Source organism: Pseudopipra pipra, chromosome W (genome assembly GCF_036250125.1).
Source record: "Pseudopipra pipra isolate bDixPip1 chromosome W, bDixPip1.hap1, whole genome shotgun sequence".
Taxonomy (NCBI): domain Eukaryota; kingdom Metazoa; phylum Chordata; class Aves; order Passeriformes; family Pipridae; genus Pseudopipra; species Pseudopipra pipra.
In genome coordinates this window covers 64,701,774-64,714,554 of record NC_087580.1, presented here as the reverse complement: position 1 = coordinate 64,714,554, position 12,781 = coordinate 64,701,774, and the positions used below count along the sequence as shown (strand labels likewise).

The window sequence follows — 12,781 nt, the reverse complement described above, 5'->3', positions numbered from 1 at the left end:
CGGCCATTTATAACTAGAGGTGGAACCCTGGCAGAACGGCTGCCACTGAAAGGGACCTTTGACCAGCACAGACTTACCTTTCTGCAACATCGACTAGAAGATAGGTTCCCAGGATAAATGGATTACTGGTACATTTGAGATGGTTAGGTGAGGGAGAGAAAACACCCAAGTTAGGTGTGGGATGAAAGAGGCATCACCAAAGGTAATGCTTGCAGTAGGCAAACCTACTGGCCTGGACAAGCCTTAGATAATTGCCCAATCATGCCTGTGCCACCTATTGCTTCCTGTCTGTCTTCTAATTCTGTTCTGCTGGCTGACGGACTCTATCCTATGCTTCCTAACATCTTGCCTAATCCTGTTGCCATGCAACAGAGAGCTGCAGCTGGACCCCCACCTGTATTGCAAATATTTACAAAATCACCTTGGAATCCTGGTGACTTGGCTCTATGGGGGATGTAAAATGCCAAGACTGAGGAAGGATGCTGAGAAATGCACTCAACTATTTTCCAATATATGCACTGGACACAATCTGAGCTAGGGAGATACCCAGGTGTTGCTGAGGGAATTATTCCAACCCGATGAGAGAGATAAATAATAAGTATTCTGAATTGGCTCAACAGGCAAGAGGTAACAGACACCCCTGGTCAGCAAATGATCCAAACTGGGACTATATTAATGCAGGGGATCAAGCCATCTCTCAAACAGGGCTCTGGAATTTAGTAGAAGCTATTAGAGCATGTGGGGAACAAAGGATGAACTGGACCAAAGTACAGGAACACAGGCAGAGACCCAATAAACATCTGAGTGATTTCTGTAGATGGCTCCAAATAAGTTCTGCTAAAACATAGAGGACTGATGTTGCAGAATTTTTATGATGTGCTCATGATTAATGTCTTTGTGAATCAGGTAGCCTCCAATATACAGAAATACTTTAATGAACACATGCCTGGGTGGTAGGGAGAGAATTTGCAAAAGATTTTGAGTATTGTTGTGTTTGTATATGATGGGCACAAGGAAAGGCAAAAAGTTGAGCAGATTAAAGGAGAAAAACAAAACAACAGAAAATAAATTTACTGGCTGCATCTTTAACAAGGAATTTACAAGTGAAGGACAGGCTGGGGAGTGAGAAGACCAGATACAAGATCTGAACTAAGACCAGGAAAAAAGGAAAGAGGAACAGGAAGGAATGCTGGAAGTGAGCATTGTTATTGTGGGAATTTAGGACATACACAGTGGGAATGCCCACTCCAGCCACAGGAAATAACAAAAGGTAGAAATTGTCACCAGGGAAAATTGTCCCAGGAAGACTCACAATCACAATGACTATAGAAAAGGGACCCTGCAGATTGGGGGGGGGGGAGGTGTGTGTGTGTAAAGATTAAAAAATTTTCATATGTGGGCAATTCATTTGGACCAACAGGGACATACTATAGGTAAAGTTGAAGGGTGTGAAGCTGAATTCTTGGTAGATACAGGAGCCACATTATCCCTTGTGAATTTTACCTCAAGAGAGTCTAGGACCACAGACAGAATTTTAATACATGGAGTCACAGGACAAAGAGCAGAATTCAAGTAAACCCCTATTAGTAACCATAGGAAACAAGAGTGTATGGGGGCAATTTGTATTAGCAGAGGACTCTCCAGCATGCCTGTTAGGGAGAGATCTCTCACAGGGTCTTGACATAGAATTACACTTGTGACCTGAAGGAATAGGTTTAATAATCATGAGAATGATGACTGTGGCCACTGAAAGCCCACAGTGAGCTAAAAATACTGGAAATATTGAAATCAGTACCAACAAAGCTGTGGAGTAAAACTAGCACAGATGTAGGTTGACTAGTTTCAGCTCAATCCATAAACAAAAACATGGAGGAAACCTGCCCCCAGCTGTAAAGCAGTATACTGCTGCTGAAAAGAAGCTGAAAAGAGAATTCAAAAGCAAATAGACCAGTACTTAGCTCAAGGAATTTTTAAAGAGTGTGTGTTGCTAAATAATAGTCCTATACTTCCTGTAAAAAACCCCAATAGATTAGATGAAGATAGGGACCTGGAATACCATTTTGCACAAGATCTAATTATTCAGCACACTGTGGCTCCTCATCCAGTAGTGCCTGATTCCTCTATCATACTTTTACAAATATCACATTGGGAAAGATATTTTACTGTGATTGATCTAACCACTGCCTTTAGTATTCCTCAGATAGGGACAGACAAGTTTGCCTTTACATGGAACGAACAATTAACCTGGACGAGCCTCCCCATGGTATCCTACAATTTTCTCACAAATACTGAGAAATTATTTAAAAGACATAAAACTACTGGGTAAATCAGCTCTTGTACAATATGTAATGATTTGCTAAAAGAAAGTACAGATAAAGACGCCTGTAGAACAGATACTATACATCTACATACTGCCTTAGCAGAGAAAGGTCATCCCACATCTCCATCCAAACTCCAGCTGTGTCAGGAGGAAGTTAAATATTTAGGGTTTATCCTAAGGGAAGGGTAGCAAGTAATAGACCCAGAAAGAATAGAAGCTATAAATAAATCTTCCACGTCTGATTACAAAGAAACAGTTGTGAGGGTTTCTTAGAACTGTGGGATTTTGTTGACAAACTCCTGAGTTACGAGAATTAATGAAGCCTCTGACAGAAGCAACAAGAAATGAGGACATAGAACTTATTGCATGGGGTCTGTCCCCTCATTCTGGGATACCCTGTAACAGTTTAGGTCACAAAGTGGAAATACTGTTGAAACAGTATGCAACCCAAGCCTTATTGCCGCAACAGGCACACAGATGCAAGCTAATTCTTCTAATGGCAGATAACGTAACTTTGAAAAGATGCAATACCTTGAATCCAGCATACCTAATGCATTTGCCTGATGATGGGGAATAACATTACGTGTGAGTAGGTGATGAACATATCAAGTAAACCATAAGCAGATTTAACTGATGTGCCTTTGCAGAATCCAGACCTTATTCTGTTTGTAGATGGCTCATTTTACTACCTGCATGGACAACAACAGACTGGATATGCTGTGACCAGCCATGGGCGAGTAATGGAAGCTGAACCTCTACCAGTAACGATGAGTGCACAAGGAGCAGAACTGGTAGCTTTAAAATATGTAGCACATCTGAGAAAAGGTAAACCACTCAATATTTATAAAGATTCTCAAAATGCCTTCAGGATATGTCACACAACAGGAATGTTATGGAAAGAATGAGGATTCATCACATGATCAGGAAAGTGTCCAATGGAGAAGAAATATATAACTGGCCAGAATCAATCCAGCTACCTATAGAAATTGCTGTCATATACTGCCCAGCCCATACTAAGGGCACTACAGAAATTAGCAGAGGGAATGACTTAGTCAAAACAGCCATGAAAGCTGCAGCCCAACAACCTCCGAGATGATGCATGGTTGTGATTCCAGCAATAGACGAAAGCAAACAGCCAAATTTAACAGACCACAAAACGTATGAGAATGACCGTTCATCATATCAAAAAGAACAGTGGAAAGAATGGGAAACAAACAAAAATGAATGAATATAGACAACTACAGTGAAACCAATACTACCAAAGAAATACATAATTACTGTGGCTAGACAGTTTCACAAGAAGACTCACGTGGGAGCAGTGATAGATAATCAACACCAAGAACTTATGCTGCTTCAAAAAGAATCACCAGTAGTGGCCCAACTTGTTGTAAAATCATAGAATGGTTTGGTTTGGAAGGGACCTTAAAGATCATCCCGTTCCAACCCCCCTGCTGTGGACAGGGACACCTTCCACTAGACCAGGTTGCTCAAAGCCCCATCCAGCCTGGCCTTGAACACTTCCAGGGACAGGGCATCCACAGATTCTCTGGGCAACCTGTGCCAGTGCCTTACCACCCTCACAGGGAAGAGTTTCTTCCTAATAGCTAACCTAAACCTACTCTCCTTCAGTTTAAAGCCATTCCCCTTTGTCCTATCTCTACATGCCCTTGTAAAAACTCCCTCTCCAGCTCTCTTGTAGGCCCCCTTTAGGTACTGGAAGGCTGCTACAAGGTCTCTTCGGAGCTTTCTCTTCTCCAGGATGAACAATCCCAACTCTCTTAGCCTGTCTTCACAGGAGAGGTGTTCCAGCCCTCTGGTCATCTTGTTGTCCCTACTCTGGACATGCTCCAGCAGGTCTACAACGTTCTTATGTTGGCAGCCCCAGAGCTGGATGCAGTACTCCAGGTGGGGTCTCACGAGAGCAGAGTAGAGGGACAGAATCACCTCCCTCGACCTGCTGGCCACGCTGCTTTTGATGCAGCCCAGGATACACTTGGCTTTCTGGGCTACAATTGCACATTGCTAGCTTATATTCATTTTTTCATCAACCATCACCCCCAGGTCTTTGTCCCCAGGGCTTGTCTCAATTCATTCTCCACTCAGCCTATACCTGTGCTTGGGATTGTCCTGACCCAGGTGCAGGACCTTGCACTTGGCCTTGTTGAACTTTATGAGGTTTGCACAGGCCCACCTGTCAAGGTCCCTCTGGATGGCATACCTTCTCCCCAGTGTGTCAGCTGCACCACATAGCTTGGTCTCATCAGGAAACCTGCTGAGGGTGCACTCAATCCCACTGTCCATGTCACCAACAAAGATGTTAAACAGCACCAGTCCCAATATTGACCCCTGAGGAACGCCACCTGTCACTGGTCTCCACTTGGACACTGAGCCCTTGACTGCAACTCCTTGAGTGTGACCATCCAACCAATTCCTTATCCACTGAGTGGTGCACCCATCAAATCCTTGTCTCTCCAGTTCAGAGACAAGGATGTCATGCGGGACTGTCAAATGCTTTGCACGAGTACAAGTGGGTGATGTCAGTCACTCTTTCCTCATCCACCACATCTGTAAACCCCGTCAACCAAATTTGTCAGGCATGATTTGCCCTTAGTGAAACCATGTTGGCTGTCACCCATCACCTCCTTATTTTCCTTGTGCCTTAGCATAGTTAAGCAGAGGATCTGCTCCATGGTCTTGCCAGGAACTGAGGTGAGACTGTCCAGCCTGTAGGTTCCTGGGTCTTCCTTATTTCCCTTTTTAAAAATGGGAGTTATATTTCCCCTTTTCCAGTGCACTTGATCTTGTGCACCTCCACATTCCTTAAATGGTCTCCAACCTCATTTTCCCAGTCCCTGCCTTTGCCTTCTACAACTAGGATAGTGTGGCTGGAACACTTGCTGGTTAAGACTGAAGCAAAAAAGTCATTGAGTACCTCAGCCTTCTCCATGTCCCGAATAACCAGGTTTCCCCTTTCCTTCTAGAGAGGGTCCATATTTTCCCTAGTATTCCTTTCATCACAAACTTACCCATAGAACCTTTTCTTGTTGCACTTGACATCCCTGGCCAGGTTTAGTTGTATCAGAGCTTTAGCTTTCCTAACCTGATCCCTGGCTGCTTGGACAACCTCTCTGTATTCCTCCCAGGCTACCTGTCTCTGCTTCCATCCTCTGTAGCCTTCTCTTTTGTGTTTAAGTTTGTCCAGGAGCTCCTTGTTCATCCACACAGGCCTCCTGGCATTTTTGCCTGACTTCCTCTCTGTAGGGATGCATTGCTCCTGAGCTCAGAGGAGACAATCCTTGAACATCAAACAGCTCTCTTAGGCCCCTCTTCCTTCCAGGGCTTTATCCTATGACACTACTAAGCAGATCCCTGAAGAGGCCAAAGTCTGCTCTCCTGAAGTCCAGGATAGCAAGTTTGCTGTGCGTCCTCCTCACTGCCCTAAGTATCTCGAACTCCACCATTTCATGGTCACTGCAGCCTGGGCTGCCCTTGAGCTTCACATTCCCCACCAGTCCCTCCTTGTTGGTGAGAACAAGGTCCAGCATATCACCTCTCCTCATTGGCTCCTCTATCACTTGGAGAAGGAAGTTGTCATCAGTGCATTCCAGTAAATTCCTGGATTGCTTATGCCCTTCTGTGGTGTCCCCCTCCAGCAGATATTGGGGTGGTTGAAGTTGTCCTCCCTCCATGAGGACCAGGGTTTGTGAATGTGAGGCTGCTCCTATTTATCTGTAGAGGGCCTCATCTGCTTGATCTTCCTAGTCAGGCAGTCTGTAGCAGACCCCCACTATAATAGCACCTGTCCCTCCTCTCCCTTTAATCCTGACCCATAAACTCTCGGTCATCTCTTCATCCATTCCTAGGCGGAGCTCCATGCACTCCAGTTGGTCAGTGACATTTTCATTTTGTCAAAAATTCTGAAGTACTAGGCAGAGTGTCTAACATATATGGAAAAGGGGTTTGAAGAAAAAAAGGAATCATGTCAGTCCACACCACCTGAAATACAGGTACCTTATATACAACCTGGAGATGGAAATATTAATTCAGGTATTTTCACAAAAATCCAGATTAGAACCCAAATGGGAGAGGCCATATACTGTCTTATTGTGTTCTAATTTTGCTGTTAAAGTTTTAGGAAAGGAAAACTGGATATACCATTCTCATGCCAAACAAGTTATGAATAACCAACCAGCTAACAAATAGCTGCATTGGAAAGAATCTATACACCAAAGAGATGAAGTGAGACATCCCATTACTCTTGGTGCTGTTAACCTAGAGGACCACAACTGCATGGCTAAGTATAAAATCAGTGGATGACCCATTGTGGTATAAAGTCAACAAGACTAAAGGGGAGCTACTTGACATAGATTTTTATCTAATGGGTAACCAAACCCTTGGAAAACCCAATGAAAGCTCTTTTTTTTTGCAAATTGGATACAGTTCAAAATCTAACTTTGATAGAGTTAATCAGCACAATGAAAGTTCATTGTCCCAATGCTACTGTTGTTTAACATTTAATTCTAGTTGTTGTGTATGATTGGACACTGGATTTCAAGTAAATAGAATATATGTTAATGTGACATGCAAAAAAATTCACTTTCACTTAGATATGCTTTCAAATGGAATAGTTAATTTTCTTAGTAGCTGTTACAGTGCCGTGTTTTCGATTTAGTACGAGAATAATGTTGATAACACAGTGATGTTTTAGTTGTTGCTACATAGCGCTTACTCTAAATCAAAAACTTTTCAGTTTCCCATGCTCTGTCAACTGAGCTAGTGCACAAGAAGTACAAACCAGAAGATAAGGAGGCTACAGTCGTCAGCAGAAGCTGCAACTTGACAAGATAAGAACAGTTAGTGGCCTGTCTGCATGGACACAGAGAAAGAATCCAGTAAGGGGTTAGAAGACTCCAGACCAAAAATCACCATTGGATCAAGAGGTGCATGCAAGGTGCGTGAAGAACGGGTGAAGAATGGCTGCATAGATTGTGAGGGCATAAAAGCCCAGGGATTTCTTTGTTTGGGGTCCCTCTCCAGAAGCACCCAGGTCGAGCTGACCTGCTGCTGTACCACTCTTAAATTATTTATTTTTATAAAATTAGACACCTGAGACTCTTCTATGGGAAACCTAGAGTCAAGTCTGAAGGAGGAGGAAGCATGCCTGAGAGCGTGTGTGTGAGCACAGTCAAAAGGGGAACTCATCAGCTCACTGGAGCCACCCACTGTGAAGGGACTCTGGTCTAAGCAGTTAAATTCTCAGGTGGTATGTGTGTGACTCCTTGAATGGTGTGAGAATACTAGGGCAGTGGTTTCTCCTTTAACACAGTTCTTCACATACGAGGCTCATTCAACAACTCTTCAAATGCCTTTGTCTCTCAAGGGTTTGTTGGTACTAAAACAAAAAAGTTGAAAATTGCTATCCCTTCATTCTAATAAGAGTCATGCAGGCTACAGCACGTGCTCTGCACATTAGTAGCAGTTAAGCTATAAAAATGATCTGTGTCACCTGAAATGCATTCACATTTTCAGAAGTTAACTGAACACGAACAGAATGGTTATTTTAACTGCAATTTGCTACAGGTCTTCATTTCAATCCCTCCACTTCTTGAAGTATCTTACCAGTTCCATCATCTGCATCATTCTGACCAGTCTCCCAAATATCTGATTTTGTCCCAAAACCATCAGTGGCAGAAGACTTCATATAATCTGCAGGGTTAAATGTCCTAGAGTTTTAAAAGTTTAAAAATGGAAGAGAACACTGGGTCATTCAATGAACACAAGTGTCATCATTTTTATCTGAAGTTGCATTTGATTAAACTTCTTGATTTCCATGTAATCTTGATAGTTTTGGTTTCAAAAGAAATTTTTCCTCTATGAGCAGACACAGATAAAAGAGGGATAAAAGGAGAAAAATTAAGACACTGAAAAAAAATTACTGTAGAGAAACTGAACCAAAGCAACAATTCCTGAAAAAGCAGTTAACAGCATACCTACTCTTTTAGTCTTATAAAGCATTAGTTTATATGCGCAATGATAAGCTTCTCTCAGCTGACAGTTTCTCAGCAGGTGGCTTACTGATGAGAAACCAGTATCATGTCCTTTCAGAGCACCATACCTGTACAGGACAGGAGTCAGAACATCAGTAACACCAATGCCAAAACACACAGATGCAGCTAAAAGGTGAAAAAGAATTATTGAAGAAAAACCTCCTTTCAGTTTATCATCTACAAGTATGAACAAGAAGAATTATTAGAAAAGTAGAATGAGTCTTCTGTTCATCATGACATCACTGATGTTACATGAAATGTCATTAAAGGCAAACACTAAGTAAAAGTAGTCGAGGTAACACTTCATGAAGCAAGTTATTCCACCAAAACTTGGAACAAACTTTAGAGTTACTGAGTAACTTCTTTTAAGTTTGTTTTACGGTCAATGTATGTCCAAACAGCTAAAGCATGAAACCTCAAAAACAGGAGAAAGTTTAGAATCACTAGTCTTTCTGGTTTTATATAGAACTTGAAAGTTCTACATTGCACTGAAACAAATCTTTTTTTAAAGTGACTTAAAACTATATGAACCACATAGAGTTTTCAGCCTCCAAGGCACTACTGATGGATGCTACTGATAGGTACAAATGGGTTCTCCAAGTTTGAGATATTAACATGAAGTGAATTTACATTAGGTTTGCATATGTGTGTCTAGTTAGAAATACTGTATTAAGACAAAAATAATCCATTCATAATCTAAGAAATTTTTTAATTTTTATATCTATATTGGTTAATCATACAGCAATATTAAGACATACAGTGGCAACGTTGTCAATTAATATTGCCGGTGAGTTTGATCCTTGCCAAAATCTGTGCTCTGCATGTTTCTTACCCCATGCCTTGGGCTGAAAACCTCCCCGCTCCTCTCCCTCTGCCACGTCCAAACCCTAGGAGAAAAAACACCATATAACAGCAGCAGCAGAGGAGACACCAATTGCTAGTCTGTCTCATTAGAAAATATTATGGTTGACGAAATAAAAGTACTATGGTTAAATACCATTTACTTCCCAAATTTCCCTAACACATGCAAGTAAGCCACAGTTCATCTAAGGCTTTGCTTTTCAACAGGACTTGCAATTCTTTGCTATCTTTTCTGTATCTAGTGAAGTAGCTCCAAATGCCAAGAAAAGGACTCACCTAAAGAATCATCCCACTAAACTGCTATTGCTAAATCACTGTTAAAAATTTTGTCTAATTTTTTACTCTTGCCTAAGATGCTTTAGAATCCCAGCCTCCCTGCATACTTTGATCTCTCAAGAAATTCCCTGTCACTTCTTATCTGAGGAGAAAGTTTAAATATTCCATTTGCTTCCTTCTCTGTCTCAGAGAAGGACCCTCCTGTGCTTTCACCAACCTGTGACCACACATTCCTTCTGATTCTCCCTTAAGCATAACTACTGACATGAAAATTATTCAATTCAAATTACTCAAACTTCCTTGTTATCACCCACAAGAATCTTAATTTCTATTTTAACAACAACAAATATTTGTTGCCTCCAATTTTGATTACCGACCTCAGTTTACAAGTGTAAGTATAGAAGAATCTTTTGGGAAGATTTACTCGAGGAGACAAGGGTTTATGTCGCTCAAGGAAGCTTTGCTGCCTGGGAAAGAGACATCTTCCCAGGGATAGTCTTATGTGTTTTCTTCTCCTGCTTTTCAGAGAGGCTGACTCCCTGGTACAAGAGAAGATAAGTTTCTCGCAGACATACTTGAAGGCCCCCGCAGCAGGGGGCCAGGCAAATGATAAAAGGCCCTGAGGAGAACAGTGTGTGTGCTTTGGATGCCCAGTGCTTGCACCATCATGTCAGTGTTCTCAGCTTTCAGAAATAAATTTTCCTAAATCCACTGCTGCCTGGTATCTGGGATGCCTGCATGTAATCTTTCCTCACAACAAGATTCTTAATATCGTGAATGGCATGTTGCATAGTGCTAAGAAGGCATGAAAATTTTTGTTTACTTAACCATGCATAAAGCACATCTATGTAAACTGTTAGAAACTATTTCTTACATGTGGCATATTTCTACATAGTTCTGGTGGAATTTTTTCCTTTTTATAACCTCAATATCTGAGGCTTTGTTTGTTAGGGTTTTTTGAGGAAGACTATGTATATTATTTGGTATTACAAGAACAGGAGGAGGTTAAAAGCTGCTGACTGAGAAGAAAGCAATGTTTATTTTAATGACAAAATTATGTGGTTATAAAAAGTCACTGAACAACTACAAGTTTACCAGAGTACAAAAGTTATAATCCTAAGTCACTGATACACTGGTTGTCCAAACATCAGAATTACCCATGATAGGCTTCAAATTTGGATCAAAATTACCCCTTATTTTCAGGGGACCATCTAAACGAAATAAACAGCAGCTCCAAGACATGGTAAATCCAGTTTAGAAAGTTCCTATTTTAATGACTTTCCTTTTCCTCCCCTCACCACTCATTCTTCTCCTTGCCCTAGTTCACTGTCCATGTTTTAAAAGACATTTCTGGACCTCTAAAATATTGTGGTGGTTTGACCTTGGTTGGATGCCAGGTGCCCAGCAAAGCTGCTCTATCACTCCCCTCCACAAATGGTCAAGGGAGAGATCACTCACCAATTACCGTCAAAGGCTAAACAAACCTTTGGAGAAATTAATTGAATTTATTACTAATCAAAATCAGAGTAGGATAATGAGAAGTGAAACAAATCTTAAAAACACCTTCCCCCCAACTCCCTTCTCCTTTCCAGACTTAACTTTATTCCTGATTCTCTACCCCCTCCCCCCCAACGGTGCAGTGAGACGAGGAATGGAGGTTACGGACAGTTCATCACATGTTTCTGTCACTGCTTCCTCTTCAGAGAGAGGAGTCCTTTCCCTGTTCCTGCATAGGGTCCCTCCTATGGGACACTCCTTCACAAACTTCTCCAATGCGAGTCCTTCCCACGGGCTACATTTCTTCACGAACTGTTCCAGTGCGGGTCCCTTCCATGGGGTCAGTCCTTCAGGAACAGGCTGCTCCAGCCTGGGTCCCCCATGGGGTCACAAGTCCTGCCAGCAAACCTGCCCTAGCATGGGCTCCTCTCTCCACAGGACCACAGGTCTAGCCAGGACCCTACTCCAGTGCAGACTTCCCATAGGGTCACAGCCTCTTTCAGGCATCCCCCTGCTCCAGTGTGAGGCTCCTCCACAGGCTGCAGGTGGGTCTCTGCTCCCTCATGGACCTCCATGGGCTGCAGGGGCACAGCTGCCTCACCATGGGCTGCACCATGGGCTGCATGGGAATCTCAGCTCTGGCGCCTGGAGCATCTCCTTTCCTCCTTCTCCACCGACCTCGGTGTCTGCAGAGTTGTTTCTCTCACATATTCTCACTCCTCTCTTCTCTGGATGCAATTACTTCTGTGCAATTTTTTTTCCCGTTCTTAAATATGTTCACAGAAGTATTACTGCTGTTGCTGATTGGTTCAGCCTTGGCCACCAGCAGGTCTGTCTTGGAGCCAGCTGGCATTGGCTCTGTTGGACATGGGGCAGCTTCTCAGAGAAGCCACCCCTGTAGCCCCCCCCGCTACCAAAACCTTGCCACAAATACCCAATACAAATATCTACTACCTACATTTTCAAGGACTTCTTAGAAGCATCAAATTAGCAGGATAACTTTATCCACATTTTGATGAAAGGGTTTACCCATATTTTATACAGAATGACAATCATGGAAACCTGCAGAGGAAGGATTCCCATCTAGCAACACAGAACAACAAGAACACAGAACAATAAAGTCTGACACTAGGCCATTTCCCTCTCTTTGCTCTCTTTTCACAATCTAGAGAGAAGACAAAGGTTAGGAAAGAGGTAACGACTGCAACAGGGCAATCACTATCCCTCTTCACTGAGCCCACACATGGAGCTGTGCTCTTTGCTCTGTCATAAACAGTGTCACAGAGCCCTGCTGTATCCATCTGATAACTCAGCCTCTGAACATCCCTGCTCAGCCTACCTCTTCTACTGCTCTTCTCTCCTTCGCTCACCTAAAATCCCCAATCTGGGAAGCCGATTCATGGCATTACAGGGTCGTAGCTCTAGAAATCAGTGCACTTCTGGATTATCTTTCTGCCTAGTAAATGTTGGTTTTGTTTGTTTTTTTTAAGAGTAAAAGCAGATAGACAAGTTTACTTTGGGACACTACTTCCTACAGCTATCAATACAGCATTAAATACCATTTACTAATGATGCACAGAAGAGAGATAAACAGTTTTGTTACAAACTCAACTACAAGTCTAATTGGGAGCTGAGAATCACAGTAACAGTCAAGCAGAAATATTTTTGAGTGAGGCAGACATTAGGTACAAAGAGATTAGCTGGAATAGCTAGCATGAAAGTAGAAATAGATTTTAGAAGAGGAAGTAAGTCTCCTCAGCCTCCCAAGTGCAAAAATCTG

The 12,781-nt window shown here is 42.4% G+C and overlaps 1 protein-coding gene across 2 annotated transcripts in view; it reads right to left on the bottom strand.

Moving 5' to 3' along the window:
* Positions 1-12,781, bottom strand: part of LOC135404386 (ubiquitin-associated protein 2-like) — a 203,776-nt gene that overhangs the window by 111,611 nt on the left and 79,384 nt on the right. The window contains exons 7-8 of one of the 2 annotated variants that reach the window (XM_064639113.1): positions 9,200-9,254; positions 7,940-8,043 (exon numbers count right to left, since the gene is read on the bottom strand). In XM_064639113.1, coding sequence (XP_064495183.1) covers positions 7,940-8,043; positions 9,200-9,254 — 159 coding nt within the window. Of the gene's footprint in view, positions 1-7,939; positions 8,425-9,199; positions 9,255-12,781 lie in introns of those variants that run through there. The other variant, XM_064639112.1, reaches the window with a different exon arrangement.